The 19,960-nt window shown below is 36.3% G+C and overlaps 1 protein-coding gene across 5 annotated transcripts in view; it reads right to left on the bottom strand.

The window, feature by feature from the left end:
- Positions 1–19,960, bottom strand: part of LOC121985839 — a 36,067-nt gene extending 16,107 nt beyond the window's left edge. Inside the window, exons 1-6 of one of the 5 annotated variants that reach the window (XR_006113278.1) lie at positions 19,742–19,935; positions 12,653–12,714; positions 12,492–12,542; positions 12,363–12,395; positions 8,053–8,157; positions 7,715–7,867 (exon numbers count right to left, since the gene is read on the bottom strand). Coding sequence is in view for 3 of the 5 variants with exons in the window: in XM_042539530.1 (XP_042395464.1) it covers positions 8,053–8,157; positions 12,363–12,395; positions 12,492–12,542; positions 12,653–12,714; positions 19,742–19,871 (381 nt within the window). In the remaining 2 variants the exon portion in view is untranslated. Of the gene's footprint in view, positions 1–7,714; positions 8,158–12,362; positions 12,396–12,491; positions 12,543–12,652; positions 12,715–19,741 lie in introns of all 5 variants that reach the window. The other 4 variants (XR_006113277.1, XM_042539530.1, XM_042539522.1 and 1 more) reach the window with 4 other exon arrangements.

Genomic DNA, 19,960 nt, shown 5'->3' with positions numbered 1-19,960 from the left:
ATCTGAAAGAGGCTCCCCTTGATTTGGTAGGAGCTTGACATTAGGATCCATGGGATTGTCGACTGTCTTTGAATTTAACATTCCTGTTTCTTCCAGAATATCCATTGCATACTTCCTTTGAGATATAATGATCCCATCTTTAGACTGTGTCACTTCTATCCCTAGAAAATATTTGAGTTTGCCGAGATCCTTTGTCTAGAAATGTTTGAAAAGATATTTTATTTGTGAAATCCCAAGATGATCATTACTTGTAATGACAATATCATCAACATAAACCACTACATAGATACAACCAGTAGATGAGTGGCGATAAAAGACAGAATGATCAGCCTCGCTTCGAGTCATGCCAAACTGTTGAATTACGGTACTAAATCTACTGAACCATGCTCTGGGTGACTGCTTGAGACTATATAAAGATTTTCGCAAGCGACATAAGTCCAAAAGACTCCCCCTGAGCAACAAAACACGGAGGTTGCTCCATGTAGACTTCCTCGAGCAGGTCACCATGTAAGAATACATTTTTTATGTCCAATTGATGAAGGGGCCAATGGCAAATTGCAGCAATAGACAGGAAAAGACGCACAGAAGACATCTTGGCAACAGGAGAAAAAGTGTCTCCATAATCCAATCTAAATACCTAAGTATAGCCTTTAGCAACGAGACGAGCCTTAAGCCGATCAACCGTGCCATCTACACCAACTTTCACTGTAAACACCCATCGACAACCAACCACTGACTTCCCAGGAGATAAAGGAACGAGGTTCCAAGTCCCACTGCTCTGTAAGGCACTCATTTCATCAAGCATAGCCTGTTTCCATCCTGGATGGGCAAAGGCATCACCTGCAGTCTTTGGAAGAGAAACAGACGACAAGGAAGACAGACAATAATAATAGGATGGAGAAAGACGATGATAGCTCAAAGAAACATAGTGAGGAGAAGGATTACGAGTGGAACACATACCCTTTCGAAGTGCAATAGGAACATCAGAGTCAGGAGATGGGACCGGAGGAAACGGCGAAGGACTTGGCTCCAAGGATGTGCCCACGACAGTGTCAATGTTGGTCGGCGGCAAAGCAGAACGAGGACGACGTTGATAAACCTGTAAAGGAGGAGATGAGGCTGGAGGTGATAGAGGCGCCTCCAGAGGACAAAAGATAGTTACTAGTGCAGGTGGAGAGGGAGAAACCTCGGCCTGTGAAGCGAAAGGCCCAAAAAAAGAAACTGAGTCAAAGAATGTGACATCAGCAGAGATGTACCGACGAAGAGTAGGAAAATAACACTTGTACCCTTTCTGAGACCGTGGGTACCCAAGGAAGACACACTTATGAGATCGAGGAGAGAGTTTGTCAATGCCGGGATCAAGAGCATGAGCAAAACATACAGAACCAAAGACCCGAGGTGGGAAAGGATAAAGAGACTGATGTGGATAAAGTACCTGATGAGGTATTTTACCCTGGAGAGTGGATAAAGGCATGCGATTGATAAGATAACACGCAGTAAGTACAGCATCACCCCAAAACTGATGAGGGACATGAGAATAGAGAAGAAGAGTCCGAGTGGTCTCAAAGAGATGATTCTTGCGTTCTGCAACCCCATTCTGTTGAGGGGTATGAGGGCAAGACGTGCGATGCAACACACCATGAGATGTCAAGAAGGTACGAAACTGAGTAGATAAATACTCGCGTGCATTATCACTTTGCAAAGTTCGAAGGGAAGTACCAAATTGAGTTTTTATTTCTTGGAAAAAGGATTCAAAAATAGAAAACAACTCTGAACGATCTTTCATTAGATATAACCATGTATAACGGGAAAAATCGTCTATAAAAGTAACAAAATACCTTGACCCCATTATAGAAGAAACACGACTCGGACCCCAAACATCAGAATGAACCAAAGCAAAAGGAGACATAGCCTGACTCTCAATGTGAGGAGAAAAAGAACTACGAACATGCTTACCTAATTGACACGACTCACAAGACAAAGACTCTAAATGAGAAAGACTAGGATGTAACTGTTTCAACTTATTAAAACCTGAATGTCCCAACTGAGCATGAATAAGAAGTGGAGATGCCGCCGCCGAACCAACAAAAGATGGTTGTTGAAGCCGATATAGGCCATGAGATTCACATCCGAAGCCAATCATCCTCCCCGTACTCCGGTCCTGTAAGGAAACAGACTTGTTAGTAAAAGAAATGACACAATCGAGAGATCGAGTAAGTTGACTTATCGACAATAAATTAAAAGGAGCTCCGGGAACACAAAGAACATTATGAATGGAAAGAGATGAAGAAGGATGAACAATGTCCATACCCTGGGATCGAGTTTGGGAACCATTGGCCATAGTGACCATTGGTAAATTACCAGAAGTAGTGAGAGAGGAAAAAAGGGATTTATTACCAGTGATATGATCGGTGGCCCCAGAATCAAGAACCCAAGGACCCGAAAAATGAGATATGCCAGCAAAGGAAGTACCAACGTCTGCAATGGTAGCAGTGGAACCAGAAGCCTAACGATCCTCAAACCATTTCAGAAAGTCAGTATAGGAAGGTGTTGGAGTCGAATCAGTTGTTAACTGTGAAGTGGAAGCCGAAGAAGCAACAGAACTATGAACGATCTGAGCAGCCCGAGAAGGACGACAATGTAGACTCCAGCAGTTATCAATCGTGTGACCCGATCGATGACAATGATCACACCAAGGGCGTCCTTTGCCACCCTTGCGAGGTGGAGGTCCTTTGTATCGAGAGACCAAAGCTGACGAGTCGGCAGGAACGAAAGAAGGCATCGTCAAGACTTTGGCCAGGACACGGAGAAGAGTCGCCCAGGTATTGTCCATGGTAGCTTCTATGGGGCTGCCCAGGATCTAATCACGGACATGAGAATAATCTGTGGGCAGACCATATAAAGCCAGAGACATAAAAAATTTCTTCCGATTTTCAAGCTCTTCAGCAGGATTGGCCGCAGGTGGGAGCAGTTCATTGAATTCACAAAAAAGGCTAGAGACTGAACCCAGATAAGTTGACATTGAATCCTTAATCTGATGAGCACTGAGGATGGTCATGAGATCTTCACAAACTTGATAGAGTCGCCGAGAGGTGTTTGTAAAGAGTTGTTGAGTCTGTGTCCACACAGCTTTACAGGTTTTGTGAGTACGGAAGACATCCCTAAGAGATGGATGGATGGTGGCTCGGATAATACAACACAACTGAGCGTCAACCTTCTTCCACAGAGGACGATCGGCGACTTGAACATCTTCTTCAGTTTGAGTGAGATGTGTCTCATACCCCTGTCCAACAAGCCAAAGTTCAATGTGAGATGCCCAGGAGATATAATTTTTACCATCCAACTGCTCGGAAGAAAGGGGTGCAGTAATATGGTTGGTAAAGATTGAGGTATCTGGCTTTGGGGCGCCAGATGTAGCCATGAATAGAACTGTGAACCGCACTGCGCATGCTTCTGCTGGAAGTGCTTCTTCCGGCGTCAGGCTTGTTGGCTGCTGATGACAGAGCGAGGTAGAGGCGAAGGTTCTGTGCAACAGAAAAACCAACAACGGCAGAGGCTCCTCTCCCGCGAGGGATCAGGTCGAAGCGCAGAGCAATCGAACGCAGAGACGGGAGAAGGATTGGGGTTCGTGCTCAATCCTTGATCTCTTCGCCCTGAAGCGACGAAGATATTGTGGAGACGAGGCGGAGCTCGGCGTCCACGAAACAGCCCCCTTCCGGACCCTCTCCCCCCGCGACTCCCCCTTCTCCGAAACGGCCGAAGGAGGAGGCAGAGAAAGGTCGACAGCCCGTCGCCGCTGGAGGGCTATCGCTGCTGGAGAACTTGCGGAAGAGAAAGGCCCGTCGCCGCTGGAGAACTCGCGAGGCAGAAAGACGCACGGCAGAAAGACCGTCGCCGCTGGAGAACTTGAGAGGCAGAAAGACGGCGCGGCAGAAAGACGACGCGGGGTAGAGGAAAGAAATTAGGGTTTTAACTTGGCTCTGATACCATGTTCAAAGTAAAACCTAAAATCTCATATCTTAGGAGCCACGAGTTAGGCCTTTATATAGGAAAGAAGATATACAAAAAAGTCAAAAATACTCTTATAAATATTCTATTCTAACATATACCATTGAAGTCATTTATACATGACTAAATCCAACAACTAAGCCTTAATCCTACTAGATGAGGTCAGCTACATGGATCTTGGATCCTTTTACGTCATTGGACTTTTTCTCCTACTATATTATCTATACTTAAATAAATTTTATTTTGTTTTATTGTTGCTAACCAAATCTTTTTAGTCTTTCTCTTCGATGTTTGATGTGTGTATTGATCTTTCACATCACCTAACTGGAGCATTTATTGGCTGTAAGTAAATGTTCGTATCATCTTAAACGTGTCTCTCGGAGTTTTTCTTTAATAAATGCAATTTCGACTTTCTCTCTAATACTCTCATTTCTTATTTTGTCCATCCTCGTACGTCCGCACATCCACTTTAACATCCTTATTTCTGCAACTCTCATCTTTTTCTCATGTGCTCGAGTCATAGTCTAATATTCAGTGTCATAAAATATAATAGGCATAACCGCCGTTTTGTAGAACTTCCTTTTAAGTTTTAAAGTTCTTTACAATCACATAAGACACCCGACGCTCTCTTCCATTTCAACCATCTTGCTTGTATTCTATGTAAAACATTTCTCTCAATCTTTTCATCATTTTACTTTCACATGTTGATTAAAAATAATAATAAATGATAATTATCTTAATTAGTAACAAATAGTGGTGATTATTTATGTGATAGTAGTAACTGTAAATATTGATAAACAATCAAAATACTATAGATATAATTATATGTCTTCATATATGTATAATCTAAGCACTTAAGGAACAATTTAAAGTTATAATATGAAATTATGACATACTTTAGTTCTTTGACCTCCTAAATAAGACTAAATTCATGCACATCTTTTCTAGATTATTCACTTAATTAGTACTTAATGTTGGCTTTCTTTGACCTTCAATTTTGTAAGCACAAACACCCTTTTAATATCATAATTGGTTTTATTGGAGCAAAAGATGAAGTCGTCACCTTAGCGGCCCCTCCAAAACGGCCCACTCTCTGGAAGGGGATAAATCACTAGGGCATTTGTCCTAGCGCAACGGTTGTTTGCATGAGGGAGATCAGACAGTCAGCAAGGTATTTTGCACCCGTTGGGATGACCCCAAGACTTATTGGAGCAACCACTGTACCAATTGTGCCAACCTATGGGAACGTATTTGATTTTAGCTCGTATATAGAGTTACTCAAAGATCTTGGCATACTAATTCTTATTCGATTTTCATTATGTTATATTTTTTTATTTGTTTATAGAATGTTTTTATCAGAAGAATTTTCTTGTACTTGTAGAAATAAAATATTTATATGAATACAACAAATTCATTAAATTTCCTAGTTATCCTATTCATATGACTTTTGATTCCTCTTTATTACACTATCACCGAGTGGAGTATGCCTCATAATGAGAGAAAATTACACCCGAGAGTGGCACAAACTTGTTTATTTTATATTTTTTCACAAATATAAATGGGCTCTACCAAATCAAATATTGAGCTAGCGCACAATTATTCTATTCATTTATAGGCCTGATAACCAGCAATAATCAATTGTAAAGTAATGGTTTATTTGGCTGACGTGATGCAAACTAGAGATTTCATTTACGAAAAATGAATATGAATGTCAATTGTGCATAATGCTAAACAACTATACGAACCAATATAATTACAACAAGCTTTAGAAAAATTATATTGCCCTCATCATTCGCTTTGTTATTGATTACTCACGGGAAGAATACATTATCCAAGTTACTAAGACAAGTGATGGAGCTACAAACTAGGGATATCAATTCAGATGGGTTCGGGTTGGGTTGAAGCAAGAATATTATTAAAAAAAACCCAACTCAAATTCGACCTGAACCAGAACTCAACTAGAAAACCCTAAACCCGAATCCGAACCCGGATAACCCGACCAACCCAAAAAAAAATCTTTTTTTTTGTTATTTCACTATAATGCTTCACTTTTATCTCAATATTTCATCATTGTTATACTAATATTCTGCTATTTATATACATAAAACATCTTAATTTTTAAAATAAAATTTGATTTAACCCCTAAAGCCTAAATTCAGGTCAACCCGAATCCGAAAACCCCCAAACTTAATCCAATATTTTTCAGATCGACTTGTGTCGAGTTGGCGGGTCGGTCCATTTTTGACACCTCTACTTCAAACATAAACATATTTTATAAGAGGATTCTTTTGCAAAAAAAAAAGTTTATTTCCTCATGATTCACTTTGTCAGTTATTGTAAAGAAACTATTATTAGTCAAGTTATCCTATCATTATAAAAACAAGTGATGGAGCTTATATTGCCAAGTGTTAAAATTGTTTTAAAAAAACAGTTAAGCAATTCACAAGTAATTGTGGCAACAAGGAAACAATAGAAGCAGATTCAGCTCTTGCTCAGAATTAGGACTTAAATTCGGACAGCATGTTAACAAGGACAAGGAGCAAAAGATGGCGATGCCACCTTGAAGTAGAGGAGTAAAAGAAACTCGAGTTGAATGCATCTAACTTGCAAGGGGATGGTGTGTCAAAGGACGTAGCCAGACAACAACCTGGATGATCGATGAGGTCCAAGTGGGACAGAGGCATAGGGTTAAGGATACCAGGATCACGAGCACAACTGTTATAATAACAACCAAGCCTTATCCTACTAAATAGGATAGGCTATATGGATCTTTTTACATCATTTGACTCTATCCATGTTTGTCCGAGTTGGGCTACAGACTAATCCAAAGGATGAAATTAGATCTTTTTTAATCTGATACCTGAAATAACTCCGAACTTGCAGCCTCTTCAGGTCTCAGTACAGATTGGGTAATTTGGGCATTTTCCAGTTTGCATGCGTCTACCCACTATTACATAAACATGTTCCTGTTATCTAGTGGGCTTATATCGATCCACAATAACTATAAGACCATTAAATATAAAAGAAAAAAAATACATTCCATACCCGTATTATTCATCTCAAGAAACAAAGGACACTAAACCTGGATATTACATCTAGGTAAGCCAAAGAACTCTCTTAATAGTGGTAGTAGCCAAGGTTTAAAATAGAATTTTGTGGCAGATAAAATGAGAGAAACTTACCCTTCTACCTAGCTACCACTTGACACCGGAACCGCGGCTAACACCGTGAGCCACAGCGGAGTAGTGGTAACCGCGGCAACCCCCCAGCGGCTGCCAGGCGGCCCTTGTGGGGTCGCAGACGCAATGACCCCGCGACTAGGGGTGAGTATTCGGTTAAAACCAAATCAAACGAAACCGAATTAACCAAACCGATTTATTTTCGAACTAACCGAACCAACCTAACTTTTAAAAATAACCGAATAAATCGAACCGATAAAATATCGATTAATTCAATCAAAAACCAAATTAACCCAATTTTTCTAATTAGAGTCTAAAAATTCAGTTTTGGTCTAAAAAATAATCTAAAAATTCGGTTTGGCCCAAAAATTCGGTTATTCAATCAATTCGGTTTAATCAAATAAGAAAATTTAAAATAGAATACGAACCGAATTAACTGAGTTAAACAAAAAAACAAAAAATCCGAATAAATCAAACCGAATTTTAAAATTCGGTCAGTTTGTTCGGTTAATCAAATTTTTGCTCACCTCTACCCGTGACGACCAAAGCGGGTTACGGAAGTGCCCCGACCCCGAGGCACCACAGTGGAAACTTTGAAGACGCACAACCCCGTGGGCATGTGGAAACCCCCACGGGTCGCTATAGAGAGGCGCGCGGCTCTATGTGTTGCGGTGAGATGCCTGCGATCGTTTATCGTTCTGATTTGGGACCGAAAACTCGGTACGAATTTAGATTTTAAACGATGGTAGTAGCAGTATAAGTGGTAAAACAATTTTGAAATGTATTACTTCTTAGCAGGCTGCAGGAATTTCAATAATCTGAAACTAGACACCATGTCTAAGTGATATAAAAAAAGAAAACAAACCTTGACCAACTCAATAGCACGTGGTGAAAAATCACAGGCATGAACAAATATATGTGGATATGTTGCAACCAAGGGAAAAATTGTGTTCCCAGCTCCACAACCAACCTACAATAAGCTACACAAATGTGCATATTAACAATGACAATTAGATGAAAAAGAAATAAAGAAATACAGGAATGATGAGATAAAGATAAAAGTAGATTTCATTTTATTCATAGGACAACTTTATAAAAAACAAGTTTTGTGTGGAACACCAAGTGTATTGAACTCATGCCAAATTCATGCTAAGCATAGGTTCAGTCAAAGCATAAATACATTAAAAACCTCAAACATTACTACACTAAAAAAACTATCCTGCAATGCACTTTAACAAGCACCAACTCTTAGAAGTCCCCTCAAAATAAGAGTTTATGATATCAGAAATAATGTACACTCAGCAACATGCTTGGTGTATAGAACTTACATAACAAATGTGTTTTTCATTTAACAGTTGCAGACTTGAGAAGGCTATGCTTTTATCCTCTCAAATGATTTGCTTAAATCTACTTGATTTCAACAGGTTATTTGTTACTCTGATTCAACCTTATTGTGTATGTTCGAGATATTTGGATCCAGTTTAGCATAAAACCAAACTGCAGATTCAATTACAAGGAATGAATTTGGAGAGCAGAAGAGTCAGATTCTTGAGAAGACAAATTTGGTCACAACTCATTCAATCCTTGAGATTCATGCCATGTATTAATCACCATTATAGTTTGAACCTTGAACTGAAATAGAGTTAGCAGTTAAAGAGTATTGAACTGAAATTTAGTGACTGAGTTTGCTCTGGATAATAAATTCAGAGAAAATTATGAAATATAAAGGACAGAAGAATATAAAGATATAGGAGTGACTTGACCATTGCCCTTTGCTGATGAGAGTGAACCATTTGCTGGTTACATTGATAGGATGAAATGTTGGTGCAAGGCTCAAGAAAAGGGGCATGTCTCAGATATGCACCCAAGTTCTTGCATCTAGAACTCATGTAGCAATAGGAACATTACATTAATTAAGGATGTCTCTCATCACTTGTCTCTAGTATTACATCATAGATTGTGAAACTCCATTGATGATGATTAACTGAGCAAGAAGAGCAAATATAAAGAAAATGAAACTAATGAACAAACTTGCATTGATGAGGCTAGGGATGGGAATGAGTTTTGTAGTCATAGCAAGGAAGTAGAGTGGCTACTGAAGGAGGCAGACAAAGCTTAACATTAGAAGGAAGGAGAAGCTTGGAGTGCTGCCAACTAAGACAACTAAAGGACAAAAGAGAAATGTAGATCAAATCTCTACTAGTATTGTTGCTGTAGTGAGACAAATCCAACAAGTAAGAGAGATGTAGATTAGATCTCTACTAAGGGTCGGGATGGAGCTCAAGAGCCCGAGAAGAAAGTAGAGGGAAAGAATTAATTGTCCTCTCCCTTTAGTTGATGTTGGCATGCTGCTGCCCACAGGAGACAAGAGACTAAAAATAAAGGAATCTGAAACTGCTAGACCAAGCACAGAATTAGGAGGAAGCACAGAGCCAAAAAAATCGTAAGGAAATGAAAGCGCAAGTTGCAAGTTGGAGGAGACCACATTTCTCATTACCCTAACCTCTAGGGGATAATGATTCGAGGTGGAAGAAGTGGGAGATCAAAGCTCTTGTGCAAATGGTTGATGAAAATTTTCTATTTTCAGTTTGCATTTTTCAGAAAATAAAATAAAGCAAGTAAAGATTGAACATAAAAAATAAATATCTATCACACCATTCACCTATAATAAATTGTCAAAATTGAAAAAAAAAATTTCATCACTCGTTTCACTTTTTAAAGTCTATTTTCTAAGAATCAAAAAATGCTCAAAGAAAATTCCCCAACCAAATGCACATGACTGGCAAATCAGCAACAGGTGGAGCAGAACTTGTTGTTAGGCTGCTCAGGTTATGCAGAGACAAAGATGTGAGAATACTCACTATTGGGATAAGTTTGAGGAGCAAGATAATGAATGAGAGAAATTGCATACTCTAATATGAAGTGGGAAGATGTTATTCCTTATCTAGTTTTCTCTACGTATATATATTTATTACCTTATTATCATTTTACATGTAAATCAATATGTGTGGTATTGAATATCATTCCATATTGGACAGCAATGGTGAAAAGCTACTATATCTCCCACCAATTAGCACAAAATGAGAGGGAAGGTTTAAAATCTCGACATACTAGGTTTCAGTTTAAAATCTTTTGGTATGGTACTAATGTTCCAATATATGATGTTGATAACAAACTGAAGGTGTAAGGAGGAAGGAGATGAAGGGAAACAAAAAAAGAAGAGAACTATATACTTAAAGTTTGTGCTCCATTTAAAATGATACGTTTTTGACAAGATTATACACTTTTGACATTACCTTATATGCACACAAGCTAAAGAAATAATTCATCTTGACCTTTGTTGTAGCATGCTAAGCGGTGTTGAGTATTTGCATGACATGATACTTATCGACATGATCGACACAGTTATTTGTGCCAAGTAGTATCAATTTTTGGTAATCTTTTGGAACAATACATTTTGATCGTGCCACCTAGCACAATTCGAAATTTCGATCCATGAAATGAGGTGTAAGATACTATGCGATCAAGAGTTGTCCAACTCCACCAATGATGTAAGATTTCATGAGCAAAACGTGAGGGCAAGCTTTCACAATGGTTTTTTACTCTTTTAATGTGAGGATTCATGCTACAAGAGCAGCGACATCTTTGTGACTACCTCAGGAACAAGCAATTCAAGGCAAGACACAAAGTAATACTAAGCTTCTGCGACTACCTCTAGCACTAGCAAGGAGGTTAGTCCTCCCAGGTAAACCATGATCTCCTCCTCTTCTTATTCTTCTACTAAGGATTGACATGGGTTGCCAGATCCTTCTTCCTCAATGTTTTCAACATCACATGTCATCATGTTTAGGACAACATGGCCCTTTATCATTTCCAACTGGGGATTTGAACCCTGACTCATATTTCAAACCCTATCTATTTATAATTGGATATTTACGATAAGTCCCTAATTAATTAAAAATATTCCCAACAAACACAAAGGTGAATAGTTAATAGAGGCGTAGAGTAGTAAAGACTTAATAGATGGGTACAGTTCACCTAGACTAGCACATCCAAATATCATCCACCAACTGAACTTTTAGTGTGGCAGCACAAGCATTCTTAGTGCTAAAAGTAAAAGTGCATGATTAAGATTGTGAGGGGCAAAGTTGCTACAAGTGTGTTGAGTGTTCCTCGCCTTCGCATCACAAAAGAGAAAAACAAGGGCTTCAAATCACAAGGGGTAGCACTGAAATTCTGAAGGATTGGAGTAGGTAAATTAATTAACAAATAGTGACAATTTCTATTTCAAATTTAATTAATTTCTAATTATTATAGGTTAAATTGTTAATGAGTACTATAATTTTTATTCACGGTTAATATGATGGATTGGTGGGAACATAATTACCAGATTTTATTTTTTCTTAACAATTATATATAATTTAATTTTAATTCACCTATAACTAAATTAATCTAAATATAATTATTTATATAATTAATATATATGCTGGAATACTAATTTAATTAAACATTAATTGATTTTGATTATTACTGTAGATCTATAAATAATGTAATCATTGTTAATTATAAGTTAAAAGATTAACTAAATAGATTAATATTGATATTAATTAAACTAAATTAATAATTATATTATAATATTAATTAATTATAAACAACAATATTAATACATAGTTGAATTGGAACCAACAAGAGCATTAGTTATAGGTTGATCTCACACAAATATGAAACACAACACTCATTTTGTAATTTTGAACGCATGCTATTAGTTAGTGATGTTTGTTAAACATTTTAAATTTTTTAACTTGTTTCTTCAAAATATTAATTTAGTTTGAGTATAACATTGTCATACTCCCATGCTTGAAAGAAAATAAGCTAATTAGAAAGAAATTTACAAAAAAAAAAAAAGTAAAACTTGTCCAAATTTATCTCGACATGCTTTGGCATGTGTGTCAGCACAATAGTGCATAAAATCTTACGATTCTAACCGAGAACTAATACTCTGACATGGTACTTTAACCTAGATAAGAACACGAGGGAACACATAAGCATAAAAAGTGTGGAAGTTCAAGACATAGTATCATAAAATAAAGAAAGAATAAAAGCAATCATAAATATAATTTGGAACTATCACTACAGCATTGAGTAAAGCATTGCATCACTGAGATTCAAGGTTACCTCCAATACAACAAGTTTTCCAACCTCTCTATCCTAGAAGAAGAATAATCAAGTAAAGAAGCAAATCAGTATAGAACAATTTTTCAAGGGAAAAAAATGATTTAGCATTGTATAAAAAAGTTGTACAACCAAAAAGTGATCGCCCCATTCCTTATCCAAGTAGTGTCGATCCTTGAAAAACTGCACAACACAAAAAATCATCAAACAAATGACAAGTTTAGTTCTTGCAATGGAGAACAATTTAAATGAAATAAAAATGAGACGATGAAAATTAAAAGGAGAGAACTCACCCTGTCTTGGTGGCGCTTGTAGAAGAGATCCCAGTATTTCTTAGCATCTTTCTCATACTTCTCTGCGGTGACAATTAAACACGAGAAGGCAAGACTAACACAATGAATAGCTTTTAAATAACTAATTGCAACAACAGCAAACCTAACAAAGAATATGATTGCATTTGCTGTGGAGTGAATTTTTATTTTTTCAAAAGTTTGTTTGTTTTGATTCTCCAAAAGTTGTATTGAAGGGCCAAGTTAACAAGATTGCGGTGGTAAAGTTCAGAAGTAAGATACTGATTAAAAAAAGAAGGATAAAGTATTGTCTAGTGTTGTTCAGAGCAAAACATTACAATATGGATACTCAATAACACTTGGCAATTACTAAATATATGAGGTGGGAGTCATGGAACTTATATGAGGTGGGAGTCGTGGAACTATACCTATACAACATATAATTGTAACTCAAATATTCATAATAACTTAATAACTCTAGCATTCCCCATTAGCTTAGATATTGTCTATATCTAGCTTGTTAAATAATCTATAAAGATACTAGACAATGATAAAGATGAAGAAATAATACTAGTGCAGCATCTCAAAGATTTGATGACTGGATTATAGTTACATTAACTTATTGCAAGGATGAGACCTGAGGATCTAGGATAATGCTGTCATTTGGATGATAAGAAAGATGGTTGAGAAGTTTGAGAAAAACTAGGGTATTTCAGTTGTGGCAGCTATTTTAACCCCTAGTATAACAAAACTGGTAAGTTATACTTTCATCCCTTCACGGTGACAATGCATTTTATGAGATAGAAAAAGTTAAGGAAACATGTTATATTTTTTTGCATGAGTACCAATGTAGAAATAAAGCTGGGGAGCAGACCTCCTTGAGTGAAATTGTATAATGGCTGCGATCCAGCTGTTGACTACAGTGTGATTTGATCCTAGCTGCACACATTGTGCAGTTTTCACTTCTCATCCAGCGGTAGGAAAGTACCCTTCATCTGAATTCACATGAAGGGGGTCTTCACATCAGTTTTTTCTCAATCTAGGGCATCTAAGTTGAAGTATCATGTTTCTCAGCTGGCTTCAACCTCATCTATTAGCATTGCAAGTCATCCTTCTCATTAGCAACAACACAAATTCATTCCTTAGTTCCTCTAATAATGTCATTGTAAAATATGCAGTGAAGAATTACTTAGATAATGGTGTTTTACCATGCACTCAAGTTTTTACATAGTCGGAGGACAAATGGTACAAAGTATCCTACTTTACAACTTATTGTTCAAGACTTTCTTGTTATATGTCTAACTAAAATTGCAACTAAGTCAGCCTGTAGCAGTGGTGGGAGTGTTGGCAAGTTTTCATGGAAGTAAGCTTCATCTAACTACTTTGGAGGCATTAATGAGTTCAAAGAGTTGTATATGAAGTGAGATACAAGGTACAGTTTAGACTTTAGATTGCCTCAATGATAATTTCCTTTCTTGTTACGGGTGCATATGGGTCTTTGCACATGCGAGGAAGAAGAGACAATATAGTATTTTGGTATATCTTTCCTCTAGTTCACATGATTTATGTTAATCAAAAAATTAGGAATGCAATATTGGTTTCAATTATATATTTTCAGGCATATTTTATTTTTGAAAGATTAGATGTTTAACTTAGTGATTCTTGGAGGTCTATTTGCAATTATTTTAAATGTTGCAGGAAGAAACTATAATGTATTGAAGTGATATGGATTTGTTTGGGTACTGATAACTAGCTTATTGGGCATATCATTGTGGTGGCTATTGGATGATTTTTGAGCTTATTGTTGAGATAAATCGTTTTGTTAGATGATTTTTTCATAATGAGGAATGTTTTGAATTAGATGCATTTATTTCTTTTAATTCATGGTTTGTGCCTCATAAACATAATTTGGCTTTGTAGGTAACCAGTGGGCTACATTGATCACAAGGATCCAAGTCATTTTGAGGGAAGATTGGGTTCATGCAACCAAGTGAAGTAATCAAATCTCTACTTGGGTTCAATCCAAGTCCAGTCATCTCGAGAGTTGGGAATTGATTGACCCGAACCAGCCATGTGGTGAACCAGTTGAACCAAGGGGATAAAACCCAGAATTTGGCACGGTGAACAGTGGCTTGCCTCATGTTCATCGTGCTGTTCTGCGCGACGCAAGGCCCATCCTCATCTCAGATCTGCGAATCAACCTTCCTTCATTGGCGATGAGGTTTCTAGCATCCGGCATTCGAAGTCCAAGCATCAGTAGCACGTTGGCAGCGTTCCTCCGGCGTGTTTCTTCATCCTGCGTTTTCTCCGTTTATGCCACAGATTGGAGGCGTTGCTCCGATCTGGGGGTACATCTTCCATCGGAGTACGTCAGCAGCATTCCTCCGGCTTTTCCGAGCTCATTCCATCTTCATTTCGACCATCAAGCAGCAGCTTCCAGATTCAGAGATTCCAGCCTCACAGAAATCCTGATTTACACATGTGACAGTTTCAGATTGTGCAAAGTTAACCGGAGAGTCTTCTCTGGAGTGCTTAGCTACCTCTGGGCTGAGTTTGATGCTGAGATCTTCTTCTCCAATTGTTGAAGTGAGGTTTCATTAAGCTTCTTTGTGTGACGGCAAAGAGAAGGAAAGTTGAAAGAGCAATTAGGGATTAGGGATGTTTTACTCTTTCAGTTTTGAAATTTGAGTTGGTTAGATTGTGTTTAAGTTTCGGCTCTTGCAATTTTCTTCCTGTTTTCGAATTCTGCACTTTCATTAATTGCAATTAGGAACTCTGCTTTGGTTTCAACATTTAAGATTTTGCAATTTAATGGTTACACGTTTTCAATTCTGCGATTAGGCTCTTGATCTTGTTTTAGATAGCTTAATTTCTGCAATTTAGTGTTCCATTTTGTCACTGCTCATTTGTTTAGCATAATTCTGTTTAAGGAAAGAGTTTTCAGCACTTTGAATTTCAGCACAAAAGTTTTGCTACTTAAATTCTAGGAAGCCTAGTTGCATGGATAGCTCACGTCATTTCCAGCTTAGCTTGAGTAGATTAAGTTTGTTTTGTGGAGTTGCAATTTACTTTTTGAGGGCCATTAGTTTAGGGATGGTAAGGAGGTGTTAAAGTTAGATGATATTTGCTACTTGGTTAAGTTGAAGATTGGGTTTTATTTCTGCATTTATTCCACGGGTTTTATTTCTGCATGTATTCCACTGATTTAGCTTGTGATTTCAAGTTGTAGTTGTTGTGGTTTCGTAATTTTAGTTTCCTTTAATTAGTTGTAATCTCTCTTCATGAGTAGGATTTAATTCCAGGTTAGGATTAAGCTCAATTAGATTTACATTACTTCATTTTAAAAGTTGAACCGAAAACAACCCCCCCCCCTTTTCAATCAGAAAACCCCAAAAGAGTTTTAAATCTAAGGCGAACATCCACTTACTAGTTTTCCTCAAGAGATTCGACTTGGGACCTGTACTTCATAATTTCTTTTGTGAGTTGAGGGTTGCCCCCAGGGCGTAGCGCAGACGGTGGGCGCATGGTATCTCTGGCGTAATGGTCAGGGGTAGATTCTCAGGAACTGACGACCTGGGGTTTACCCCGCCATGCACCTATGGCCTGTGTACCTGCATGAACCTCCCTCCATATCCGTGGGGCCGGCACTAGGGGGGCCGCTAAGGTAGCGGATCTACCTTTTTTTTTTTTTGTGAGTTGAGGGTTTTCAATACTAAATCAATTTGAAGTCCATTCGTGACACTCAATCTGGGCTTATCAGGTACCCACGAGTAGTGTCAAATGGGTTAGGTTCAAACACATTCCATTAGTGGGGTCAAAATGGGGTGAGCCCAAGCCTAACTTGGGTGCAGTCTCTGTGACCCACAAACCTAAACACAACCAATTGAAAATTCCCACCCATACCTCTTTCAGAAGGGGAAAGAAGACCTTTTTCCCTAAAATAATAAAAAAAAATACAGTCATTATGGTCTTTTGATCTAAAGTTACAAAATAACCTCAAACACTAAAAAAATACCCCCATCATCCCTCATCTATAGTGATAACCAATTTATTTTTTATTTTTATGACTTTTTTAATTTTTAATTTAAGAGAAAGGTTGAGTCCTATGATGGGAATAGGATCCAACCATAGGACGGATAGGGCCGTCTCAACCATTTTTGAGACTCTAGGCCGAAAAAATATTTAAGACCTCCATATTTTTTTAAAAATAATAAATATTATTTTTTAAAAAATATATTTTTTATATAAAATTTAGTTTTCTGGTTTTTTTAGATGCAAAATTATTAGTAAATTTTTATATTCAAACTTTGATAATAAATCTTTTTCAATTGATAAAGAGTCATTGTTGAGCGTAAATACATTTTATTAATTTCAATTTAAAAAAACTTTTTTTTGCTGAAGCTATTCTAACCAATATTGTCATTAGTATTTTATAAGTTATCCATGCATTGGGAAAAGAATTTAATTGTTTTATAAGATTTAGTATCTAAGTGTTGTATTTAATTTTGAATTTATTATTTTTTTAAACTTTAAATTCCAAAAATAAACCTAAATCATCAATATCAAATAACATGTTGTGTTTTAAAAAGCCTTCAGGATTCAAACATTTTTCTTTTAGAAAAGCATTACCTAACAATTTTTAATTTTTCTATATCAGACAAAAAATCAAAATTATCTTTATATATCTTAAATTATTCAAACCTACTTTGAAGTGAAAAATGACATGATCAATAATACAATTGAAATAATTAATTTTAAAAGATTCTTCAACTGAAAGTTTCATTCTCGTCAAATTATTTGTTTTTTTAATTATACATTTTTCATAAAATTTTGATTCTACACATTTTATTTGCAATCTCTTTAGCAGAAATCATAGTAGATGTGAACTTATTTCCTCTATAGTCATTAAAAAAAACAAGACCTTTTAACTGATCTAATGCAATAACAATATTCATATCACTATATTGTGAAAATTTATTAACTCCAAACAATATATCATATCAAATAACATACCTAATGAAAATTCACAAAATTTAATTGAATATGTTGCTATAGAAATTGCTTCACTTTTTGTTTTAGGATCAACACTAGTTTCAGCAAGTTGATATAAAACATCTTTTATTTGTGGAACTTGATATTTTATTGTTTTAAAACTTTTAAGATGACTTTCTCAACGTGTTTATGGCAATGACTTAAGAGTTAAGAAACATGGTCTTGCAAAATTTTCTATCATTTCATAGAAGAAGAAAATAACGAGTGTATACGTTGTGTTACATCAAAAAATATTATAGCACTAGGACAAGAATTAGTCATATCATCAAATGCTAAATTAAGACTATGACAACCACATAATGTATAAAAAGCTCTAGAACTCATTAACAACCTCCAATTTAGTAGAATTTATATCTAAATTTATATCTAGAATTAAGACTATGACAACCATATTTTTTTGGGGCTCTAATAAAATAGAGACCCTAGGCATAGGTCTTAGGGCATATGGCTTAAACCGGCCCTACCTAAGTCATGTGGTTGTCATAGTTTTAATTTAGTACTTTGTGATATAGCTAATTCTTGTCCTAGTGCTATAATATTTTTTTAGTGTAACACAATGTATATACTCATTATTTTCTTCTTCTACAAAAAAAAATAGAATGTTTCTAGTTTAACTCTTAACTCATTGTCACAAACACATTGGGAAAGTCGTTTTGAAAGTGTTAAAGCAACAAAATATCAAACTCTAGAAATAAGAGATGTTTTATATCAACTTACAGAAACTGGTGATGATCTTAAAACAAAAGGAGAAGCAATCTATTTAACAACATATAAGATTGAAAATTTTGAATTTTTATTAATTATGATTATTTAGTATGATATATTATTTGCATTTAATATTGTTAATAAATGTTTATACTATAGAGATATGAACATTGCTATTACATTAGATTAGTTAAAAGGTCTTGTTTCTTTTGTTAACTATAAAGAAATGGGTTCACATCGGCTATGATTTCTTCTAAAGAGATTGCAAATGAAATGAATGTAGAACCAAAATTTCATGAAAAAATGTGTAATTAGAAGAAGCAAACAATTTGATGAGAATGAAACTAATAAGGTGAGATTTTAAGAATCTTTTAAAATTAATTATGTCAATTATATTAATGATCATGTCATTTCTTCCTTTCAAAATAGATTTGAATAGTTTAGGAAACATGACAATAATTTGGAATTTTCATATGGTGTAAAAAAATTAAAATTGTTTGGTGATGATTTTCTGAAAGAAAAATATTTAAATGGCATATCATCTTATATTGATGGTTTAAATTTATTTTCAAAAATAAAAGTTTTAAAAGAAATAATAAATCATAATTAAAAACTACATTTGAGATACTAAACCTTATAAAATTAAATAATTTTTTTCATAATGCATGAATAGAATACTACTGACAATACCTGTGAGTATAGTTTCAAAAAAGTTTTTCAAAATTAAAATTAATAAAATCTTATTTACGCTCAACAATGTCTCAAAAAAAATAACAATATTATCAATTAAAAAAATCATTATCAAATCTTAAATATGAAAATTTAATTAGTAACTTTGCATCTTAAAAGCTAGAAAACTAAATTTTATATAAAAAAAACTATTTTTAAAAAACTAATATTAGAGCCTTAATTATGGTTGAGACGACCCTGAGCATTGGCCTTAGTTTCCTATGGCTTAATCTGGCACTGGGTATGGGTATGGGTATGGGTATGGGTATGGATATGGGCATGGGCGGTGGAGAACTCGTCAGTACCCTATCCCCGCTGCCACGCTTAGCTGTGTTTTGGTTTTGGCAAAAGGGCACATTGACATGAAGAGGATGAAAGAACAATTGTTTCATGGGAGAAAGCCCTATGTGAAACTTTTCGTAAAGGGATTTGATAAACGATCAACGCCTACCCCTCTTTTGCAGAATTCAAGGGAAAAAAAACTAATGCAATATAGCTACAAGGAACATTCTCAACCTTATAACAATCTGGCGAGATCAACGAAACGTCTTTCTCAGCGATGCCTGCTTTATCTATAATGGTTTTGCAGCCAAAACAGGGTTTTACCTTTCCAAAAGGGGGTGACTTGTCTAGCTGAAGAAGAGGACAACGACGTGGAGTATATCTGAATCTTTTTCGCGCCTTCCGGCACCGCTAACTCTCCTGCCATGGAACTCGTTGCAGCCTCCTCCGCCATCGCGCCGCCAAGGAATTTGATCCAGAAGAAAAACTATTTAGGGCATCCACAGTGGATGTCAACGTGGCAAAGAGGGGGAGCTCTCTCCC

Source organism: Zingiber officinale, chromosome 1B, assembly GCF_018446385.1.
Source record: "Zingiber officinale cultivar Zhangliang chromosome 1B, Zo_v1.1, whole genome shotgun sequence".
Classification (NCBI taxonomy): Eukaryota; Viridiplantae; Streptophyta; class Magnoliopsida; order Zingiberales; family Zingiberaceae; genus Zingiber; species Zingiber officinale.
This window is presented reverse-complemented; position numbering and strand designations above follow the sequence as displayed.